This window comes from Erythranthe guttata, chromosome 3 (assembly GCF_056151865.1).
Source record: "Erythranthe guttata isolate IM_541 chromosome 3, IM_541, whole genome shotgun sequence".
NCBI classification, from domain to species: domain Eukaryota; kingdom Viridiplantae; phylum Streptophyta; class Magnoliopsida; order Lamiales; family Phrymaceae; genus Erythranthe; species Erythranthe guttata.
The window spans coordinates 6,384,884-6,409,633 of NC_142535.1; the positions used below are offsets into that span (position 1 = coordinate 6,384,884).

Here is a 24,750-nt window from a genome sequence, read left to right on the forward strand (position 1 = left end):
TTTGGAAACATTGACACCATCTTCAGATTGATTAATAGAATGCCGTTGCCGTTGAAAGTTGAAACTCAGAAAAAGATGATTCGCTTAAGCCTTTTGAAATATCTGTCTTCTCAATGGAGGTATTACAACACAAATCGATGACACTGGTGGTGTGTCGTAACTTCGGAGCCGTTTTCAGATGTGCTACCATTGTTTGTTGAAGTCTTGAATGTGTTCAATATGGAATTGTCCCTGTGACGTCGGAATCCTATAAGCTCATATTACCTCAGTTTTTAAAACACATTATGAACTCCACGACCACAAACAATTAAAAGGAGTCTACACTTTCCTATGAACCCTTATTAGCTCAGTTTATGCATCACACTATAAACGCCGACATTTTTTCCTAAAACGCAGTAAAATTAACATCCTAGTTAGTGTACTTTGAGCATGTTGTAAAATATAAACACTGACAATTTTTTTGCCTCTTTAAGAAATTCAGATTTAAAGTCAATAAACATACCTTGAATTTCCGCAATATTCTGGCGGGGTAGAAAAAATCAAAAACAAAGAAGAAATGAACTTCTAAAAGAATTCAATAGGGAAAAAAATGGGCAACTATTGAATTCAAACTATTCAAGCTGATAGTTCAAACTAATTCATGTACAATATTTATTTGGCTACACTCATTTTATTTCTCTTCTGGAAGTTAGTCATTTTCAGACTTTTTCATAAACAAATAATAACATGGGCAATAACTCTCACTGATTCAATGTGACAATTATATCACTTAAAGATTATAAGATGAATTTTGTAAGTTTTATTTGCTAAGTATTCTTGTGTGCTCCTCTTCACAATCATTTACTGTTTGTTTAACCATCAAGCATGCAAGTTGTGACCACAAACCATGAAGATGCACAATTCTATTATTCCACAAAAGATAAGACAGCTAGATGTATTTACTTATCAATTTACCGAATGATGATGAGATACCACTTGAGCCTACAAAAGCATTCAATAGATATAGAGTCCCCAACAAAGGATACGCTGAAATTACAAAAAAAAAAAAAAAAAAAAAAAAAAAAAAAAAAAAAAAAAAAAACATGCATTTTATTACAGAGAGAACATAAAGGGAGGATTATGAATTATGATTTCGTGGAGCCTAATATTGTTATGGTGTAAAGAACAATAGGAACAACTACTGTATAACTGTTTACTCTGAATCGAACTTCCAATCCATATGAAGAATAAAAAAGAAGATTAGAAATACACCTCCGCCGAGATTGTTTTTTGCATGTGTAATCTTTCAAGATTATGCCATTATTTTGTAGTCAATAGTTTTATTCGCCACTACCCCTACAAAAACCACAAACACACACAAAAAAAAAAAAAAAAAAAAAAAAGAGAGAAAATCACTAAAACTGAGAAACCCACTTGTTACTTTTGCTAATTATATTCTTATAAATTAACAAAAATGCAACATATAGGAAAAGAGGAGAGGGTATTAAATGGAAGAATTGCAGGTGATAGTTTGTGAAATTGCTCGGTAGAGAAGATATAGAGTCACTCTGAGAACAGGGTGGAATGATATTAAGGAAGTGGCGGTAAAGAGTGAGCCACGATCTTCTTCTTCGACGGCTCGATAAACAGAAAACAACCCACGAATAATGAAATTAATCAGCAAATCGTTCCATTCACATAAACATACATTCTCAATTGAAAGATATGCGTAAATTACTTACCAAATATCATAAATCACATCATAATAGAAAATTAATAAATATAAACATCACCTTCGCCATTATCTGGTAAATTTACTAAAAACTGAAAAAAACAAAAAGTTATTGCGCGTGTTGGGGGCTGCGGTGGTCGGCTGTGTTGGGGGCTGCGGTGGTCGGCGATGTTGGGGGCTGTGGTGGTCGGTGGTGTGGGGGGTGGGGGGAGGGGGCTGCGGTGGTCGGCGGTGTTGGGGGGCTGTGGTGGTCGGCGGTGTTGGGGGCTGTGGGGGGGGGGGGGGGGGGGGGGGGGGGGGGGCGGTGTTGTGGGGCTGTGGTGGTCGGCGGTGTTGGCTTCTAGGGTTTGACGGCTGCTGTGTTTACGACTAGGGTTGGCGAGATTGGGTGTTGTTGGGTTCTAGGGTCTGGTAGTACACCGTAGTAGACTATAGTACACTGTAGTATACTTTGTATACTTTGCTTTTAGGGTTTGGATAAGTAAACTATAGGAGATCATAGTACACTGTAGTACACCATAACCATAGTATATCATAGTATACCATAGTGTTTCATAGCCTACTACAATTTTGACAACAGATAAAATTAAAAAAATGTAAATTGAATAAAAAAACGAAAAAAACAATTTTTTTTATAATTTTCAATATTATGTTGGAAAAAAAAAAGATTTTTTTATGTTTTTTATAATAGTGTAAAAATGATATAATTAGATTTTTATAATAATGAAAACAATACGACATGAAAAAAAAAGAAATATGTAGAAAAAAGAAAAAGAGAAATATGTTCAACGTAAAAAAAATAATAAAAAAATGCTAGATGGAAAAATGAAAGTGATAAATGTTGTTAAAATATTATTTGATGTATATTACAATTTTTATTTGTTATGGGCATTTTTGGAATAAAATTTATAAAGGATGTGAAGCAAAGATTTAGTTAGACTTGTCATTTAGTTCTAATAAGTTTTGTTACTAGGGACCTATATCTTACCCCTAAAATATATAACAATAAATATACATTGTTGAAATAATAGGAAAAACAGTTCAAAAAAATAAAATTAAAAAACCAACCCGAGGGCTTAAATAAGTGCAGGTTGTAGAGATAGTTAGGATCCATGCAGAACTTTACCCCAACAATTCCATTCGCAAACTGCTTCACCAAAAATGAATTAATAAGAAATTATGAAGGAGAAACTGTTGAGGTTCAAACAATGTCCCACATCGGTTTAATATGGGAAAGATCTATGGTTTATATAGAGGGGATAGTAACTCCATTGGTATGAGGCCTTTCGGGGAAACCCAAGAGCAAAACCAGTTGGGCCCGGCCCAGTCTGGACAATATCATACCAATGTGGAGTTCGTGCTATCCCGGCGGGGTACCCAACAGTGGTACCAGAGCATCGTCAAGTTGGGGGTGAACCTTCAAATAGGGCGTACGGATATCCAACCGGTAAGCGATTCCGCTTACCCCAACAGTGGTACCAGAGCATCGTCAAGTTGGGGGTGCTCGTTCAAATAGGGCGTACGGATATCCAACCGGATTCCGCTCAGGTATTGTACCCTAAACCCCCTATGGTTGGGATTTAGTTTCTGTTGTGATTGGTACTGCCTTATGTTTTGATTCTGTGGTCTGTGAGCCACTTTTTGTGATTCGTGGTCCGTGAGCCACTCTTATGTTTTGATTCTGTCGTCTGTGAGCCACTTTGTGTGATTCGTGGTCCGTGAGCCACTCTGTGTGTTCTGTTGTGGTCTGTGTGCCACTCTTGCTTCTGTGTGAACATTATTCTTCCGATGCATATATATAAACTGCTCACTTATATATATAAGTATTAAAGGGTGGTATAACTTGGATTCTTGACCTCACTTGACCGGACCGCAAGTGCCCTGGAATCCTGTGAGGGAGGGTCTCCAAGATTGCCTATCCTTGTTGCATATGCACTTATCCCTACTTTGGCCTATTGTGAAAAATTGGTCTAATATCTTGCTTTGTGCTGAAATTTGTATGGCTGCCATGTCTGTCTATTCTATGGCTCCTTTTGATGGTAAGGGTGATTTTTCTATTTGGAAACAGAAAATGAAAGGTGTGTTAATTCAATAAAGATGCTATGTGGCTATTGATGAATCTTATGCTGCTGAAACTACTGCTTCTAAGAAAATAGAAGTTGATGAACTTGCTTACTCTGCCATTATATTGAATCTTTCTGACTCTGTGATTAGAAAGGTAGGTATGCATGATTCTGCCAAAGGTTTGTGGGAAAAATTAGACGAGCTATACACTGAAACTTCTCTACCCTCAAAATTGTTTTTACTTGAAAAGTTTTTTAGATTCAAATTGGATCTAACCAAAGATATTGATGAGAACATAGATCAGTTTACCAGATTAGTTCAGGATATTAAACTGACGGGAGACAAAAGTATTGATAACTATACTCCCATTGTTTTGTTAAACGCAATCCCTGATTCTTACAACGATTTGAAATCTGCTATTAAGTATGGCAGGGATAATAATTCTCTTCACACTGTCATAAATGGTTTAAAGAGTAAAGAACTGGATTTGAGAGTTAACAAAAGCAATAAGAGTTTTGGTGAGGTGAACTTTGTGAGAGGAAGGCAGCAAAACCGATTATCAAATAAGCCTTCCTCCTCTAACCAAAATGTTTCTCAAAATGGTTCTCATCAAAACAATTTTCAAAAGAAAAAGGGCAGGGGCAGGAGTAAGCCGAAAACTCGTTTTAACAGTTGTAAGTGCTATAATTGTGGTGAACCTGGTCATTATGCTCAGAACTGTGCTAAGCCTAATAAGCACTCTAATGATCAACATGCTAATCATGTTTCTGATAATAATCTTGGTGATGTGTTTATGGTTGGTGAACATGCTTGTGTGAATTCTGTGCTATCATCTCTTGGTGAAAATGATTGGCTTTTAGATTCTGCATGCTCACATCATATGACTCCTATGAAACATGTTTTCTCCCACTATGAATCATTGAATAATTGCAATGTGACTATGGCTGATGGCACAAAACGCCAAGTTCATGGAATTTGAACTGTTTGCTTAAAGTTTGAAACTGGTTATGTGTTAACTTTGCAAAATGTGCGGCATGTTCATAATTTGAGTGAAAATCTGATTTCATGTGCTATCTTAGAAGATGATGGGTTTCATGGTGGTTGGGGTAATGGTTGCATGAAAATTATGAGGGGTAATCTGCTATGTTTTAAGACCATAAGAATGCAAAATATGTATGTATGTCATTCTGAATCATCTGCTTATGTGAATGTTGTCCAAAGTGATCATTCTGTTCTGTGGCATAATAGACTAGGTCATATTAGTAATAAAGGCCTCAGCATTCTGCATAGCAATCACTATTTTGGCAATGATAAAGTGTCTGAGGTTGCTATGTGTGACTCTTGCATCGTTGGAAAGCAAACTCGTGTTTCTTTTCAACCAACCCCTTCCCCCAATCCCTCTAAATGTTCTGATATTCTTGAGTATGTGCATGCTGATGTGTGGGGTCCTGCCAGTGTTCTTACACATGGTGGGAACCGTTACTTTCTGTCCATCATTGATGATTTCTCTCGTAAGGTGTTTGTCTTCCCGTTGAAACAAAAATCTGATGTTGTTGATAAGTTCAAAACATGGAAAGTTTATATTGAGAACCAAACAGGAAAACGGATAAAAACCCTTAGGACAGATAACGGTACATAATTTTGTAATCAAGAAATGGATGCTATGTGCTCTGAATCTGGTATTAAAAGGCACAAAACTGTTCCTTACTCCCCTCAACAAAACGGGGTGGTTGAACGTATGAATCGAACTCTTTTAGAGAGGGTTCGAGCCATGCTCGCCACTTCGGGTTTACCAACTATGTTTTGGGGTGAGGCTGTTTTGACTGCCACTTATTTGATTAATAGATCTCCCTATGTGCCTTTAAATGGTGATTTGCCTGAATGTGTTTGGTCGGGTAAAAAGGTTGATTTGTCCAACTTACGTGTTTTTGGTTGCTGCATTCATGCATCATAAAAGTGATAAGCTTGAACCTCGTTCTGTGAAATGTGTTTTCTTGGGTTATCCCGAAGGGGTTAAAGGTTATAGACTTTGGGTTAAAGGGGAACATGGCTATAAAACTGCTATTAGTCGTGATGTGATTTTTAATGAATCTGTTTTTCCTTGCCTTGTTGTGCATAATGCTGTGAATTCAGAGGCTGCTCCAAATGAGGTGGAGTTGCCTACTGTTAAATCTGAAAATGTGCCTGATATTGAATCTGAAATACTTGAAAGTTTGCATGACCAAAATGTTGAACATGACTTGCCTAATGTGGATGACTTGTCTGATTATCAACTTGCTAGAGATCGACCTAGACGTGAAAATGCTAGGCCTCCACAACGTTTTGATAGTTTTCATCTTGCTTCTCATGTTTTCAATGTGTTTGAATCTATAGATAGCAATGAACCTAAAACTGTTAGGGATGCTCTAAAAACTGATAAATCAGCTGAATGGTTAAATGCTATGAAAGAAGAAATGAACTCTTTGCATGTTAATCAAACCTGGACTCTTGTTCCTAAACCTGCTAATTGCTCTTTGGTAGACTGCAAATGGTTGTTTAAGGTTAAGGATGAGGTAGACTCCATTAGGTATAAGGCTCGTCTTGTTGCCAAAGGTTTCACGCAAAATGAAGGTATTGATTATACTGAAATTTTTGCTCCCGTTGTTAAATTTACCACTGTTCGTATTATGCTTGCATTAGTTGCGCATTTTAATTGGGAATTGAAACAAATGGATGTAAAAACTGCTTCTTGCATGGTGAGTTAGATGAGCATATTTACATGAAACAGCCCGAGGGTTTCGTAGATGCTAAGAATCCTGAATATGTGTGTTTGCTGAAAAAATCTTTATATGGCTTGAAACAATCACCTAGGCAATGGAATAAGAAATTCGATTCTTGCATGCTTTCATTGAAGTTTAAGAAAAGTGATTATGACCCTTGTCTTTACTTCAAAGATACTCGCTCTGTGCCTATTTTGTTGTTGATCTATGTTGATGATATGCTCATAATCAGCCCTTGTGTGAAATTTGTTGATCATGTGAAAATGTGTCTAAGTGAACAATTTGACATGAAATATTTAGGGGATGCTAAGAAAATATTGGGCATGAACATTGATCGCAATCGAGATAATAATTTGCTATTCTTGAATCAAATTTCTTATGTGAGTAAGATTTTAGAAAAATTTGCCATGTCTAATGCTAAACCTGCAAACGTGCCTTTAGCTGCCCATTTTCAATTAAGTAAGGATCAGTCCCCCAAGACTGAAACTGAAATTGACTCTATGCAAAATATTCCTTATGCCAATGCGATAGGTTCTGTGATGTACTTGATGGTAAGCACTCGTCCTGATATAGCTTATGCGGTAAGTTGTTTGAGTCGCTATATGTCGAACCCAGGTATGCCGCATTGGGAAGCTTTGAAATGGCTTCTTCGTTATTTGAAACATTCTTTGCATGTTGGCCTAAATTTTTCTAAATCTGAAACTGAAATTGAATTAATTGGCTATGTTGACTCCAACTTTGCGAATGATAGAGATAGTAGGAAATCATCCACTTCTTACGTTTTCACTTTGTGTGGATCATGCATTAGTTGGAAATCGCAACTGCAGAATATTGTAGCCCTATCTACAACCGAGGCTGAATACATCGCTGCCACCGAGGCAATGAAAGAAGCTATATGGCTTAAAGGCATTCTACGCGAAATTGGTTTTCTTAAAAAGGATGTCACTGTTTTCTCGGATAGCCAATCAGGAATTCCATTATGTAAAAACCCGGTTTTCCACGATCGTACTAAACACATTGAGATTAAGTATCACTTTATTCGTAATATTGTGGAACAAGGTATTATCAAGATGGAAAAAATCCCATCACAATTTAATCCAGCAGATATGGGTAATAAGTGTCTCCCACTCGAGAAGTTTTGCTCTTGCTTGAAAAGCTTGAGCCTAATCTCTCAATCCTAATTACTGTGTGTAATTAAAGGGTTGTCTTTGTGACTGCCCCTATTTTTAATCTGTGTGATTAATTTCTTAATGTACGTTGCTGACTTCGTGTTTTATTGTGCAGGTACATTTAAAACGGCAATGATGACCTCATATCCCAATTTTGTCCCGATAGTCCATTTGGGCCCAGGTGGAGATTGTTAGATAAAAGGGGCCCAAATGTTTATTTGGCCCAAAACTGCTAACCCACCTTGTGCAGCCCACTCCCTTGGTGTTGGCCCATCAGCTCACTTAAAGCCCAAGCAGAGTCAATCTGGACCGTTGATTGACAAGTCTCGATCTCAGCCATCCATGCCACATATAAATATCCTCCCTCTCACAATGCCTCCAAACCCTAACCTAGCAGCTGCACCTTTCTCTCTTCTCTCTCTTCTCGACGGCCGAATCTTTCGCCGATTTCCATGGCGGTCGGAGATTCGGTCGATTCTCTTTCCTTTCTTGCTGCAGCTGCACGAGTATATATACATCTCTTCTTGAAGATGAAGAGTACCACGAGAACGACGAAATCTTCCCATCTTCTACCTTCTTGTCTTAAACCTCTCTGTGGTGAGTGGTTTCGTGACCTCTGTGAGTGAGGGTACCAGATCTGGGGAAACACTATGTGTGTGAGTTGGATTCGTTGGGGTTTTGGGTTGGGTTGAGACTACAGTCGGAGTGAGGCTGATATCTGAGCACTCGGATGATGTTCTGACTGCTGGGCGTGGATCTGTGAGCTTGACACCGGGAGTGTGCTGGCTGCCGCCGACTGGACTCCGGACGTGGACACGAGAAACGAGGACTGAGCCGTTGCTGTGTCATCTTCTCCACCGGAGCTGAAAACGGGCAAATTTTCGATCTGCCCCAGATTCGTTCTTATTATTATTTATTTCTGTAATTTATTTGTTAAGTCTTAATCCCCTTCCCCTTAGGCTTATTAATCTGTAATTCATTTGATTAAATGTCTGTAATATTAATGCTATTTGAACGGCCACCCAACAGTGGTATCAGAGCCATGGCCCAGATCTAACCATGTGGTGGAAATTGCCGGATCCTCGGTGCCGAACAAAAATGGTGAGCTCCCGGTGCGCAAATGGAGGCGGCTCGACGAGCTCCAGGTGGGAGGCTCGGTGGTGTGAGCCCCAGGCGCAAATTGAGGGGAGGCTCGGTGGTCCTTTGTGGTCCGACCTATGTGGTACTTTGTTCGAGGGGAGGATTGTTGAGGTGCAAACAATGTCCCACATCGGTTTAATATGGGAAAGATCTATGGTTTATATAGAGGGGATAGTAACTCCATTGGTAAGAGGCCTTTTGGGGAAACCCAAGAGCAAAACCAGTTGGGCCCGACCCAGTCTGGACAATATCATACCAATGTGGAGTTCGTGCTATCCCGGCGGAGGCCCAACAAAAACAAATAGAGATTGTTTTGATTTACAGAGAAAAAAAAGATGGAGGCTTCTTATTTGTCATACTGTCTGTGCGAACTATTTTTATGAAAGAAGATAAAATTAAAGAAAAAATGAAAGGGAAATCAGTAGAATTCAATAAATTGAATACTTGCCTTACGCAAATGAAATTTTTATATATAAAAGAAAGGTTTTGCCCCGAAACCCTAATCCTATTTTTGTGAATTCGTCATATTCAGGGTCTTTCCTCGGTTTGCTACAAACAAAATTGAAGATGAAGTGGAGGAAGAGAAAAGCATAATTAGAACGAAAGTATATATTTTTTTTCTTTCTTGAAGTTACATAAAGGTGTTCTTTTGTGGGTGATGAAGAAAATTTGAGAGGGGAGTTAATTTGTTGGGGAGAAAGAAAGTCAATGAGGGATATGAGAGAGAAAGGATTACAACAAAGATGATGGAAAAAGTTGGGAGAATTCTCGTTTTCCAAGGTTGCGATTGGAACGGAGAAGTTGAAAATGGTGAGTTAAAATTCTTCAACGGATATGAGAAGTTTTTCAGACCGTGGCAGAAAACATCCAAAATCATGGAGAAGTTTTTAGATCGTGCCAGAAAACCACCCAAAATATTGCGCGAATAGGAAACCGAAAACGAATAATCAACATGAATAGACGGAAAAGCCCATAGGGTTACAAATATTTCACAAAAATAGGATTAAGGTTTCGGGGCAAAACCTTTCTTTTATATATAAAGATTACTCATAGTCTACTATTTTTTGCTTTTTTGTTCCATTTAGTTTATTATTTAATATATTACTTTTGTTTTGATAGTTTAATAAACACTTGTAGAATGAAACTAGTGATGGAAGGGTTCATTTTGTAATCTTCACGGTTGAGGGGAAAAGTTCAATAATATTGTCGAAAAAAAAAAGGTACGATTTTTTTGAAAACTTGCTTAGGGCCCCCAAATTTGTTGGACCGGCCCTGATAGTTTAGATGATTATTATTATTTATTTATTTTTGTAATTAATCACTTGAACGTAAATAAATATATTTAATTAGGTTAGCATTAGGTATATCCTAAACTTGCAAGAGAAGATAGGGATAATATATATACTGTCTTCTCCAAAATTTTAAATTTATTTCAGATGGTGACGAAAATCGAGATAAAAAAAACGATCCAGAAAATCAAAAATTGCCCAAAATTTTACACCCTCATGGAAGGTTCATCATATATAATAGCATGGGTATTTTTCCATTTAACAACATATAACAAAAAATATGTGCGGCTCCGAATTCCTCTAATTACTAGTAAAGTACCTGCACAGTGGTACTATCCATTGGTTCACATTTTCGGGGAATTTGTTATGCTTGTTTTGGTGCAACTCGTTACCAAAGCATGCACGTACATGTTTAATTGCATCCGGAACGAAACCGTTAAAACATGCATTTTAAAACTGACCGAGGGCATATGCGTTGTCGCGTTTCCTTTAACCACGGTATTATGTTGTAATTGCTTCAAGGATAAATGTTCTTTGTTCTTTTTTATATCCTTCGCAATTAGTGTAGTTTCGTTTTTAGTTCGCCATGGGGGTTACTACCGATTTTGGTTTGGTAGACAACTTAGTCGGGATAGCATTAGGCATCGTTATGAATCTTCACCGGAAAGTTTGGGTACTGGCGCTCGTGTAGTTCATTTGCGGCGCTCGATTTGTGATGTTCAGTTTGAAGAATTGGCTAAAACCGGATCAAACATAGAATCGGACAGTCAACTAGGTCACGGTTGGAGTATGTGTAAATATGTAAACGCTGGTACTCACACTAGTAGAAATAACGCTTTTTACTACCACTTGAAATCGTAGCAAATTGTCCGAAATTCGTAGCAAAAACCTTTTTGCTACGATTTTGCTACGAATTATGGCCCGTCGCAAATGCAGGCGTGACCAATACTTTACTACGGGAAGTCATCGTAGCAAATAGTTTTTACTACGATTTCACATAGTATTTACTACGGGTACTTTTTTGTCGTAAATGTGTAACAATTTGCGATTATATTTATTACGGGTTCCATTGTAGCAAAAAGTGACATTTTTGTTACGCACTATCGGCCAATTGGTACGGCATTCCACTGTAGCTAAACATTCAAATCATTTGCTACAACATATACCTTGTAGCATATAATTTCTCTTATTACTACAACTTCTTACATGGTAGTAAATAGTGCGCATATTACTTTTTAGTAAAATATGTTTCGTAACATTAAACCTGAACAAAAAAATTACAGTATCAATTAATAAAATATAAACCTTGAGTCTTTCTTATAATATATGATAAATAAAATCCTATAACAAAAATAATGCACTAAAATCGTTAAGCATATTACATCGGTCTTTTGATCCCAACAAAATAATTAACATAAAATAAATTTCATTTCTATATCAAAACTAGACACCAAGAAGAAAAATTACATGATCTTGACAAAACAAAATATTCATACGCATCGGTAAAGACTATGCACAATCATCTAGATCTCCATAACCTGTAATACAAAAAAATTAAGAAAACATTTGTAAAAAGTGATTTTTTTACAAAGAATAAAATATATTGCATTACTTTGAATGTTAAAGTAAAAAAGAGAGGAATTACATACATTCGCATACTCCCACTCGATGCATTTGTGAACTACTTCTCCAATTGTCTTAGCACCCGAATACGGTTTAAGCAATTTTTCATTTGGTTCCACTATCTTTGCAATATAGACATTCACAAATGAATGTCCAATTCCATCTTCATCATCAATTATATCAACAACAACACCCTCTGCCACAACTTTTTTCGGTATTCCATGACAAAATAAGTGAACACGAGTCCCAATCTAGAAGAACAAAAACGTACTTCCTCAAAATTTTAATCATTTAGTATTCATTTCTAGTTATTTATTAAACAAGATTATCTGTAAATCAATTATTGTACCTTAATTGGTTCAAAAAAGTCTACCAGGCTCTTTTGTTTCTTAAGTCTTGGGCCATCATTTCCCACCTATAAGTTAAATTCAACAACTACATTTTAGATAACATAATGTACAAACACATTAATATGCATATACATATATATATATAGAGAGAGACACACACACATTGGAAATGATAGTATAATAGATAGATTAAGTACTTGTTGTTCACGAGCATTTCCAGATTCTCTGGAAGTTGGTTCTCGCAAGATAGATGCATCCTCATCCTAGAAATTTATGTCAAATTTTTGTTAAAGATTTAAAATTTTGGACTCAATTATATATTTGAATACTTACCTGAGAATTGTGTGATTTGTTCGAAGATATTGTAGAGAACTGAGTCATGAATAATTCCAACTTCTGAGTAAGATTATTCATTTTTTCCTTCTCCAAGAGCAATTGTTCTTTCTCATAAATAAATTCTTCTTTCATTTGTAGCATTTTTTCTTTTTCCTCCAACAGTCCTTCTTTAAGCTTTTGCAACTCATCCTTATCTTCGTGTGGGAAGCTCATTGATGCAAGGGTTGCATCAATTTTATGTTTTCTTCCTAAGCATCTCAGATGATTGTGCTTATCTTCTCCCATGGCATTTTTGAAAATTTCTTCTTTGAATTCCTTTGTTCTTTCTGACTCTGGTCTCTTAGATAATTCTCCAGTAAAGAAATTCTATTAAATAAAATTTTGATTATATGGAATAAGTATATATTTTACATTTAAAAATTATAAACTAAGTACTATATGTGGAAAGTTAGCTTACATGCAAATCTCGTATGTCATCATCATCATCGATGCCGTTTGCTCGAGATCGAGACTCCATCCACACATCAAGTCTAGTAGGATCTATCCCATTCATCATCATCTGAGTTAATTATAGAAATATAATTAGAAATATTGTAATACTATATTTTAATTTTTCATTTATAAGTACTGTCGATGTAAAACAAAAGGGATAATTCATACCTCTTGTTCCAAAACAGCAAATGAAGTCCTCCCTGTTCTATGCAAGCATTGTTTTGCCCCAACATTATTGGCATTTCTTTCAGCAATTAACTATCATTATGTGTGCATAAATTCATTATTATTAAGAAAAAAATATATTTTTAATGCAAAAAAAAAAAAAAACATATGGTATAAAAGCTAACCTTTACATTTTTATCCTTCCAATATTCCACTAGTTCCAACCATTGTTCTAACTCTATGCGTTCAGACGGCAACTGAGAGAGATACTCTGCATCATTTTCGTGTGGTAGAAAGTATTTCACTTTAATTTCATGTTTCCATTTCCTCCATATGTCCTTTAGTTCAGCCAATACGACATCCTTCGCATTAGGAGGGAGAAATGTATTGTACTGAAGAATGGATTTTAATCAAGCACAAGTATACAAAATCCAAATTCTCAAATATAATAAAATAATAGATGCAATAATATATAAATGAAAGGAAATAATGATTCATCTAACCTCCACCTCCTCCCAAACCATGTCTCTGAGATATTGTGGTATGTCATTAAATTCCACATAGTTCAGTGGCAATTTAGTCCCTATACGAGCTAAACATCCAATTCCTGTTTTATATTGATTGACTCCAGCCCCGATCACTCTAAAATGTTTGTCCAATGTGACTTCAATTTTTTTTCCTGTGCCCCAACCTTTAGGAAACTGTGCAGGACCTCTTCCTTTTTTAATAGGTACTAATTTATTTGTTGTTGAATTAGTTGCAGCAGGTCCTATCAAAACAATTAATGAACAAAAATAGACCAACTGTGAAATAATTATTTAAAAAAAAAAATTCAAACAATCAATATAGTGTACCTCTACTTGAAGAGGCATTAAAAGTTTGTGTCTCAGGGATGACTTCCTCTTCATTTTGTCGAGAATATGTTTGTGGCCCAGGATGAAGATTCATTTGTGGTCTATTTGGAACAAGTTGTTGAGAACGCGTTTGCTGTGTACCTGGTGAAGAAGGCATGATCTGCTCATTTAAGTTATTCTTTTTCTTCATTACTTGAAGTCTCTCTGCCATCGTACCACACTCTTTCCGATTTCCTTTGCCCATGCTTGCACCTAATAAAATATTTACATTCGTATATGTAAATGACTTTCATCAAAAAGATATGTATTCATGCACCAATAGAAAAAAGTTATTTACTAATATTTATTCATCCAAATCATCTTCTACATCCATATCAGTTTCTATTTCATTATGATCAACTGTTCCAACTACCGCATCCACAATAACTCCTTCTACTCCTTCCCTCACCCAACAAACATCCTCATTTCGATTTGGAATACCATCATCAAGTTGTAAACTGCTATGTTTCTCGGCTTCAATAGTGGAATAGATGTCAAAACTATCTCTTCTTGACATTTTTACCACTACATTCCAATCTGACTCCACGGGATCAGCAATATACCAAACTTGTTGAGACTGAGTTGCTAAAATAAAAGGCTCGTCAGTTGGTAAATTCCTCTCATACATAAGATAATTAAAGTTTACAAGCGTAAACTTGAACTCATCTTGTTTAACTCCCCTCTCATTATCCACCCAGTCACATTTAAACATTAGAAATTGAATGTCTTTTGTGTACTGAATGTCAATTATATCAGTTAAAACTCCATAGTAAGAGACATTCCCAGACCGAGGCTTCTTATCTTTAGCACTAGCGAAACTCAATGTATCTGCATTGACAACAACCCCACTACATTGAGTTTTCTTGTGTATATCTTTACTTTTCACACGATACCGATACCCTCCAATGATGCATGCATTGTATTTGGTTGCATGTGGAATTGGCCCATTAGCAAGAGCAATTATTTCTCCAGTAAGTTGTGGATCGGAAGCTTCTTGCAAGCTTTGAACCTGCATTATTTTATAACCAGATGTCAAATAATGATTTGAAAATCTAAAATTTATGTACTAATACATTAATATTTAATTTACTTACATAAGCCTTGAACCATATATAGAAAGTTTGGCTGTGTATAAACTGGATTTCCCTAGGAGTTGCTCGGGGCTTTTCTCTTTTAATTATTACTTGGTGCATGCTGCATGTTTTTCAAAATATAATTGTAAAATTTATTTAATATTTGAAATAATAGATAAAATAATTTTAATAATTGAGGCTACTTACTCTCGATATGGTGCAACTGTATCAGCATTTGCGAGCACATAACGATGGATTTGAAGCAATGTATCTTTGTCAATGGTAGACCTTTTTCCCGAGAATAAACGTCGACCCATGAGATTATTTCCGTCATAGTTACGAGGTAGTCGATTCTCCTTAGTTTCAACATCATTAAGATATCTAGAACAGAAGTTCATGCATTCTTCCATTAGATACCCACGCGCAATTGAGCCTTCAGGATGTGCTCGATTACGTACATACTTCTTTAGAGTAGATAGATACCTGATCAATTTATATGTAGATTAATCGTTAACATGCTATTCTTATGCAGATAAATGCTCAATAAATATTTTAAATTACCTCTCAATAGGGTACATCCACCGAAACTGTACAGGTCCAGCTATTTTTGCCTCTTCAGCCAAATGTACAGGCAAGTGTTCCATTATGTCAAAAAACGAAGGAGGAAAAATTTTCTCCAGATGACAAAGCGTGAGAACAATCCGATCTTGAAGTTTCTCTAAATCGTGTACAGAATTCATCTTAGAGCATAATGTCCGAAAGAAATTGCTTAATTCAATTAAAACATCAACTACATTCTTAGGCAATGCTCTACGTGCAGCAATTGGAAGTATCTTTTGCATGAGAACATGATTATCGTGGCTCTTTAAACCCCATATAATCTGTTTCTCTAATTGTACATGACGAGATATATTGGACGCATAACCATCAGGAGGTCTGAGTCTCTTTAGCACACCACAAAATATATTTTTCTCGTGTTTACTCATTGTAAATGATGCCGCGGGCAAATATAAAGCTCCATTGCGTCTTGGAATTGGGTGCAAAGAACTTCTGATTTTCAGCAATTGGAGATCCTTTCTCGCATTAAGATTATCTTTTGTTTTACCTTTAACACCTAACAATGTAAAGAGTACATTGTCACACACATTCTTTTCTATATGCATAACATCAAGATTGTGTCTAATAAGATTGCCAGCCCAATATGGCAACTCAAAAAAGATACTTCTCTTTTTCCAAATACTTTGTGTGCTTTCTTCAACTTTCCTCTTTTTGGTATTATTTTGCATCCATCTCTTTCTTACATCCTCTTTTTTATATTCCGTAGGTACGGTTTCTAATTCACGTAGTAAATCTGCCACGGATAGAGGAGTTGGCTTCTGCCTCAGTTCTATTGTCCCATCAAAGGATACTCTATCCCTCCTTAATCTGTGTCCGGTGGGTAAGAAACGACGATGACCACAATAGCAGAATTTATGGCCATTCTTCAAATATTTAGACTGCGTATCTTTACCACAATTGGGACAAGCAAACATACCTTTTGTAGACCAACCCGATATATTACCATAACCAGGAAAATCACTGATTGTCCATAGCAAAGCAGCATGCAATTGAAAAACCTGATCAGCTGAAGCATCATAGGTTTGTACCCCAATATCCCACAACTCCTTTAATTCATCAATCAACGGTTGCAAGAACACGTCAATTTTATTTCCCGGTCCTTTAGGACCATCAATGATAATGGATAATATGAGCGAAGGTTGCTTCATACAAAGCCACGGAGGTAGATTGTATGTCAGTAGCACAACTGGCCAAATACTGTTACTAACATTCATTGTTCCAAAAGGGTTGAATCCATCTGTTGCTAAGCCAAGTCTAACATTGCGAATATCACTCGCAAAGGTTGGATTTCTCTCATCAAAGTTTTTCCATGCTTGACTATCAGCGGGGTGCCGAAGTATCCCATCATCTATACGTTTCTCAGCATGCCATCTCATAAGCGAAGAAGTTTTTGACGACATGAACAACTTCTGTAACCTCGGCTTCAATGGAAAGTACCTCATTCGATTTTTTGCTATCTTTGTAACATCATCGACATATCTAGCTCCACCACAAATTTCACATTTATCCAATTTTTCATCTTCACCACGAAATAACATGCAATTATTATGACATGCATCGATAATCTTACATGTGAAACCCAATTCTGTTGTTATTTTGGTGGCTTCATAGCAGTTAGCTGGTAAGTTTACATCATCAGGGAACGAGTCTTTCAACAATTCAAGGAGCAAGTCCACTGAGTGGTTAGTCCAACGACATAAGACCTTCAGTTGCAACAATCGAGCAATAAAAGATAACTTTGTCTGCTTTTTACATCCCTGAAATAATGGAGTCTCAGCATCTCGCAATAATTTAATGAAATTCTTTGTTTCTTCATCAGCTCCATTTAAATTACTAAAGGTCGATTGTTGGTCATTATCCTGCTCCATATTTTTATTCGAAATTCCCATTGCATCATGCAACATACCAGCCATGTCGTCTCGAGAATCGAACATTTTACCATCTTCATTTGAGTGAAACGGAACATATATTTCACCATGACATGTCCAGTTCTTATATGTAGGATTAAATCCATCCCGAAGACAATGTAACATCACATCTTCACGGATCTTCGTAAAGCGATTTTGACATTTTTTACAAGGACAACAAATTCGAGAACCATTTTCCTTATTCAAGAATGCAAAATCTAAGAATTGAGTAACTCCATGGACATATTCATCAGATAGACGATTAGATAAACTAATCCAACTTTTATCCATTTCAAAAAAAAAATTTGGTAAACTGTTACAAAGAAACATAAATAAATATAAAGAAGAGTCTTAAAATGAAATAAAATTTTTAAAAGAATTTATTCTCTGAATCAAAAAAATTATTCATCTAACTATTAAAAGGATTTATAACATTTATTTGCAAAATCACATATTAACTTTTTATATTTTGAATTACTAACAGACTTATTAAAAGAGTTTTTCATACTCTTAATGCCTAGCAAATTGAAGTTTTACCGCAAAACAAAATATAAATTTGGCAAAGGCAGTAATAGGAAAAAAATAAGAGTCTATCGAGATGAGAATAAGCCTTACCAGCAATTTTTACATAAGGTTCCTTCTTGGCTAAATCCCGTCAACTCCAGAAGCTATCAAAAGCAAATATCTGGCAAAATCTCTCACCAACAATTTCACCACATATACAACTTAAATTTAATTAGAAGGGGAGTATACGATATTCTTGGACCAACAATGAAGCTCGTGAACGAAGAATGGTGTTTGGGCAACTGAGAATTGCAGGTTGGGAAATTAATTGAATTTGGCGGTCGAAAATTTGTCTTTGGCGGCCAAAAATTGGTCTTTGGCGGCATAAGAGAGAAAGGAGGGAAAAGGTGAAAAATTGGTTGTGTACAGGTTTTGAGATTTGGGTATTTTGACTTTTGAGGGTTTTCTTCTACTTTAAAGCTTTAATATGAATTTTATACTTTAAAGATTTAATATGAATTTTATATTCTTTAGTCACAAAGCAAAGGCCGTAGGAAATACATGTTATTTACTACAGGTATTTGAGACGAGAAAAAGATTTGTAGTAATAAGCTCTTTTTGATACGAGTATTTACTACCACATCAATTCCGTAGTTATTGAATGACCTTTCGTTACGGCAATTTACTACGAAATAAAATTGTAGTTATAGACTGCTTTAGTAACAACATTTTATTTGTAGTAAACAAATTTGTAGTAAAAAGCCTCTTTTCTACTAGTGTCAATTCTTCAAATTGAGCATCACAAATCGAACGCCACAAATGAACAACACGAGCACTAGTACCTATAACCTTCTCGTAAATATTAAGAACGATACGTAATTCTATCCCAACTAAGTTGTCTATCAAACCGAAATTAGTAGTAATCCCATGGCGACTTAAAAACGAAACTAGACTAATTGCCGAGGATATAAAAAAGAACAAAGACCATTTATCCTTGAAATAATTACCACATAATACCGCGGTAAAAGGAAACGCGAAAATGCATATGCCCTCGGTCATTTTTAAAAGGGATAATTAGTGAGAACCCCCCACATCATTTACATATATTAGGGTGGATATAACCCCCTTTTCATAATTAGTGAAAACCCCCCTTGTATTAAATCCGATTTTTGATGATTAATTATATAATTGACATTTACATTTTCACCCCTATGTAATTAATTTATTTTAAACACGTGATTTGAAGAAAATATTTGAGATCACGATATATCGGCATATTCCATAACCGTCTCATCTCTCTCAAACATTGTGTTAATTTTTGAACCGTTCCAAAGGCGCGCGTTGAGATTCATATCTCGTTCCGTTCAGAGAGTAGGCGGCTGTAATTGAAGAAGGCGAGTTTTTTTTTTTTTTTTTGTTTGCAGCGCTGTTGTTTTGAGTGCTGATTGGATGCATCAAATTTGGATTCATATCTATGGTGATTCTGATCTAATTGCAGAAAGTGGTTTGTAATTGATTTCATATATGCGAACTGCTGTTTCGTTGTTTGTGCAAACGATATCATACGGATCATTTACACTGTTATGTATGAACGTAGGAGTTTTTTGTGTGCTGATTATGTTGAGATTTTATAGTCGGGTTATGCAGGTAACACGACTATTGTTTTTGCAGTAACATGTTCGTAATTTACTTATTATTATAGTTGATTTACTTATAGTCGTTTATTTACAGTCGTTTATGTAGTAACTAATGATGGTTGTTTAATGTATATTCTCTATTAACTGTATTTTCATTTAAATCTTATGTTTATTGCAGATGGATAACAGTGTTAATATTTTTGTGAAATACGGTGGTTTGGTTGCTTTGAAGCAATCTTCTGGACTTACTTTCCAAGCATTGGTTGATTTTGTGTGTTCGAAATGGCAATGTCTGAATGCATCTAGTATAAGCATGACATATATGGTGGCAGATTGTGGAGAATGCATTATTGCGGATGATGAAGACTTGGTATCCATGTTTGCATTGATGCACGAGTTGTCTTTGGTGCGTATAAATATCGTGGTGAAGGGTGCAACTGACATTGTGATTCGACCGATTCAACATGTGGATGCACCAATTCGGCATGCCCACACGCAGATGATGCTGCCAATGATCAACTATGACAAAGATGTTGAGGATACGGAAGATCGTGATTTAGAAAACGTGGCTGCGGTGGTTGAGGGCAAGAAGTTGTTGAGTGCTAATTGGATTTATTTGATAAAAGACGTAGGTCAGGTTTTTGAAGGTGGTGTTGCCGATTTCAAAAAAAAACGCTTATTACGTTTTCAATTGAAATGAATTTTGAGTACGAGTATATCAAGAACGAGTCATATAGGGTGACGGCGGTGTGTAAGTACAAACATGAAAAGCAATGCTGTTGGAAGATACACGCTTCCGTTAACAAATATAGCAAGTTTTGTTCTATTCGGACGTATGATAAACATCATACGTGCGGTATTTTTTTGGGATTACGACTAAGAAGAGATTAAGTGCAGCTATTATTATTGACTTGATTGCGGGTGAGATTCGATCAAGGCAAGGTACCCGACCTCGTGAAATAATTACGCAGGTGAGAGACAAGTTAGGAGTTGATATTAGCCATTATTTAGCGTGGAGATCGACTGACGCAGGTAGGGTATTAAATGTTGGCGATCATAGCAGCTCATATTCATTTATTCCGTCATATTTTGAAGAAGCGGAGCGGACAAATCCTGGTAGTTTATTTCACTTGGAAATTGATGATGTGAAGAAGAATTTTTGCAGTTGTTTCTTTGCATTTGCAGCTTGCATGGAAGGGTTCAGGTTCTGTCGTCCTGTTGTCATGCTTGATGGCACCTTTTTGAAGGGTAAACACAAGGGCATGTTACTTAGTGCAGTCGGAAAAGACGGCGATGAACGTAAGTTGTACAGTGTATGTTATATTGGTTTTTACAGTATAGTTGTTTTGACAATAGTTGTTTTCATAAATAGTTGTCTACATAATAGTTGTCTTCATACAAACCAGTAATTAATATCATTTTTTCACATCCAGGTTTGTTTCCAATTGCATTTGCAATTGTAGATGAAGAAACTGATTGCAATTGGTCATGGTTTCTAAATCACTTGAAAGTTGCTATTGGAATGTATAGGGTTTTTACGTTTGTCTCAGATCGTAATCATGGGATGTTTGGTTGGGGTTCAGAATGTGTTTCAACATTGTCTTCATGGTTATTGCTACAAGCACTTGAAGGGAAATTTGAAAGATCGATTTAGGGGTGAGTCAAAGAATTATCGTAAAGCTATGGTGAGGCAATTTCGAGATTGCGCTTACGCTGCCACAAAACCTGAGTTTGAAAGATTCTTGGAGAAATTCAAAAGAACTGGTGGTGGAAGAGCACACAATTTTCTAGCTGATATTCCAAAGGAAAAGTGGTCGAACGCATATTTTGAGGGACCAAGATATGGCCAGATGACGTCAAATGGTTGTGAATCTTGGAATGCGCAATGGATGAACGTTTTCTGCCAGTGACTAATTTGATTGATGGTATTCGAAGTAAGATAATGGAACAACTTTGTGATAGGCTTATTAAGGGAAATAATTGGCACCCTGTGTTAACATAAAATTGATAAACTTGTGAAAGATCTAGTTGATAAAGCGAGGCCTTGGTTAGTTAAGCAAGCTTCTGAATTTGTGTGGGGAATTTACACGGATCCAACTGCAATTATAGATGTTCGGGAGAAGACATGCTCATGTAGGGAGTGGCAGATTACCGGGCTGCCATGTTTTCATGCTGCTGGAATTATTTTTCTAAAAATGAAGGGAAGGTATGACCTTATTGATAAGGTTTTTCATACTTCAACATTCATACAGACATATGCTTCACCTATTTTTCCATTTGTTAAACCTCCTCTCGGCCCTGAAGCTGCTATCGTAAGACCTCCAGATTACTGTCCTCGGTGTGGCAGGCTGAAAAGGAAGAGGATAGTATCTAGGGGTGAGCGTTTGTCTCGCAAGATGAAATGTACCTTGTGTAACAAAGTTGGAAATCATAATAAGAAAACCTGTCGCATGCGGGTGGAATTTTTATAATTTATTTTTAATTGTAGTTGGTTTTGTATTTTATATCGACAATCTTATTCGTACATTGATTAAGAAGTTTGATTAAACAGTTCGAATATATTTCGTTCAAGTTTTTCAATTTTGAGGTTGTGGTTGACAAGTTTAATATTGTTAGTATAGTTCATTTCAGTTCGATTAGATAGATCGAATATACGTTATATTCAAGTATAGTTCAGTTCACTGATATGCCTTTGTTTGTGCGATATTTCAACATATGGTGTTCAGTGTACAAATTAGTCAACTATTTTTTTATAGATAAGATGTGTATTCATAGTAGTTGTTCTCATAAAGTATAGATGAAGACCCGATACAGAATAGGTTCATATAAACATTACCCTTTGTCATAACACTAGAACTGTGAAAATAGTTGATTACATAAAATATAGTTGTTTTTCAGCATGCTTTTGCGTATGCCTTTCCACTACAGTGCACGATTGTGCTTTCAGCAACAAAAAAAACATACAACTATTAATGAACAACTATTATAAACCAAGATCAGTCACTACTGAAATTAAACATTGTCAACATAAAATAGCAACTAAAACATTCTACGCAAGTTTATAGCTACATTAAACTAAAAGTTTGCTCAAAAAACAACTTCTCCCAAAAGTAATACTACGTCAACTAAAATCCCAAAAAAAAGGATCTACGGAAGTTTACAACTACCAAAAACTAAAATAATCAAGCGATTTTTTTACTCAAATTCGTCTTTTTGCTTCCCCAATCTAGAAAGGTTTTCACAATTTCAGTTCACATTGTTGGGTATTCTGATTCAGCTTCGTCCATTATGATTGGTTGTTGCTCGAATTTTTTTTAATCAGATACAAAACGACCACACAGCAGTCAACACTATCATCCTTTTGTTGTGGCGCTTCAGCGAGTGAAACGATTTGCTCTTCTGGACATACGAGTATGAGGTTGTGATGTTCTGCTGTTTTTTCGAGGGACTTTTTCTGAATTTGTACATTTATGTAAGTTGAAGGTGTATTACACTGTAATATGAAAACAATGTATAATGGAAAAATTACCAGTTCCATTGCTTCTGCAAGATAACAATCATTGGAGCGACGACGCATAGAATTGTAGAATATCCAATCCCCATGAAATCTGTCTAATACAAGTAATGTCCAGTGATCCTGGCATCTATTTTCTGTTGTACCAATGTGGAGAATGGGGAACACCAGATAACGATAGTTAATTATGTCATCGGGTGGATCGAACATCCCATCAGGCCTCCCCCTTACGTAGTTCTGCAACACACGGTTTAATTGAACAAATATAAACCGGTATGAACTATGAATTAAAATTAGTGATGCGTTTGTTACCGAAAAGTATGAGGGGAAGACGAAACTACGTCCTTTCAAATCTGAATGGGCTGTTTGGTTGAATGTGCCTCTGCATTGCTCAAGGGAAAGAATCTTGCTGTACGATTCAACTACCTGTTATTCAGTACAAATTTTCGATGATTATTAATTTTTATTTTATTTTTGTTGTACGTTGGTGGAGGATGTTAAACACAACTACAGTTACCAATCTACTTATGCATTGTTTCTTCAGGCTGTGAAAAATGTCTGTCACGAACACGCACGCACGTTTGCCATCCGATCTCCACAGAACCTTACTGCAAATTAAGGTTGAATATAGTTGGTTAGAGAAAATCAATTTTTAACCGACTAGTTGTGCTCGAGAGGAAATGAAATAAAATTAAGGAAGACAAACAGTTGTTTATATTGAAATAGTTGTTTAACTAATAAGTTGAGCTGAAGAGGAAATTTATTTAAATACTAAATAGAAATAGTTAATTTATGTTGAAATAGTTGTTTAACACATTGTCCAGATTTTTCAACAGTAGTGCAATACACTGTTGAAGGAAATAAATATTTGAAGTCAAACAACAATATATAAACCTTAAAAAAAAAAAAAAGATAAATATAGAAAATCACTTACTTCATCTCTTCTTCCCACGAAGCCATGATGTTGACAATGGTTCTGTAGTCCTCTGACAGGTCTTTATACGGTTTGAATTTCTTATAATTTTTCCCTACGTCAATCAGTTGATTTTTTCCAAATGGCGTGACGTCTTTCCTCTTTGATCGAGTCTTCCTTGCCACAACATAAGTTGGTTCTGCATTCTCAACATAGTTTATTATGGAAGTGGTGAGGTCGAAGTCTTCATCTTCTGCCCCAAGTGTGATTGGTCGGTCTTCACAATCACCATCTGTGAGAGATTTGATTTGCATTGCTTGCTCCTCAATTACTTTGAGCAGTTTCTCTTGTTTGTCTTCCAAAATATTACATTTTGTACTGAGATCTACTATTTCGAGGCTCGATGTACTCATAATGGTTGATTGCATTTGGGTTGCAGCTTGTGTTTGAGATAACAAGTTCCACGATGGCATGTCTTGATTTTCTAGCTTCCGAGCATTTTCTTGTATGCCGTCACTCATCTTCTCATTGTTGGAATCTGTGCTGAGCCTTTTGTTTGCTTCTACGAAGCTGTTGTTGCCACAATTTAATGG

General features: G+C 36.1%; 2 protein-coding genes and 1 long non-coding RNA gene across 3 annotated transcripts; all 3 read right to left on the reverse strand.

The window, feature by feature from the left end:
* Positions 1-1,358: 1,358 nt before the first annotated feature.
* On the reverse strand, positions 1,359-2,860 carry LOC148771643 (uncharacterized). The gene is made up of 2 exons (XR_016030496.1): positions 2,780-2,860; positions 1,359-1,803 (listed from the first exon to the last, which is right to left on the reverse strand). It is a non-coding gene; the product is annotated as an uncharacterized LOC148771643 (long non-coding RNA).
* An 8,795-nt stretch (positions 2,861-11,655) lies between these two features.
* On the reverse strand, positions 11,656-13,861 carry LOC148771644 (uncharacterized). Its single transcript, XM_088815159.1, has 9 exons — positions 13,602-13,861; positions 13,284-13,490; positions 13,102-13,191; positions 12,899-13,000; positions 12,439-12,807; positions 12,303-12,368; positions 12,105-12,170; positions 11,782-12,006; positions 11,656-11,670 (listed from the first exon to the last, which is right to left on the reverse strand). The coding sequence occupies exons 1-9, from the start codon at positions 13,620-13,622 to the stop codon at positions 11,656-11,658; spliced, it is 1,161 nt and encodes a 386-aa protein (XP_088671285.1). The 5' UTR covers positions 13,623-13,861.
* A 97-nt stretch (positions 13,862-13,958) lies between these two features.
* LOC105966882 (uncharacterized) lies at positions 13,959-17,180 on the reverse strand. The gene is made up of 4 exons (XM_012991457.2): positions 15,626-17,180; positions 15,272-15,547; positions 15,086-15,185; positions 13,959-15,000 (listed from the first exon to the last, which is right to left on the reverse strand). The coding sequence occupies exons 1-4, from the start codon at positions 17,122-17,124 to the stop codon at positions 14,296-14,298; spliced, it is 2,580 nt and encodes an 859-aa protein (XP_012846911.2). The 5' UTR covers positions 17,125-17,180; the 3' UTR covers positions 13,959-14,295.
* Between the last annotated feature and the right edge of the window lie 7,570 nt (positions 17,181-24,750).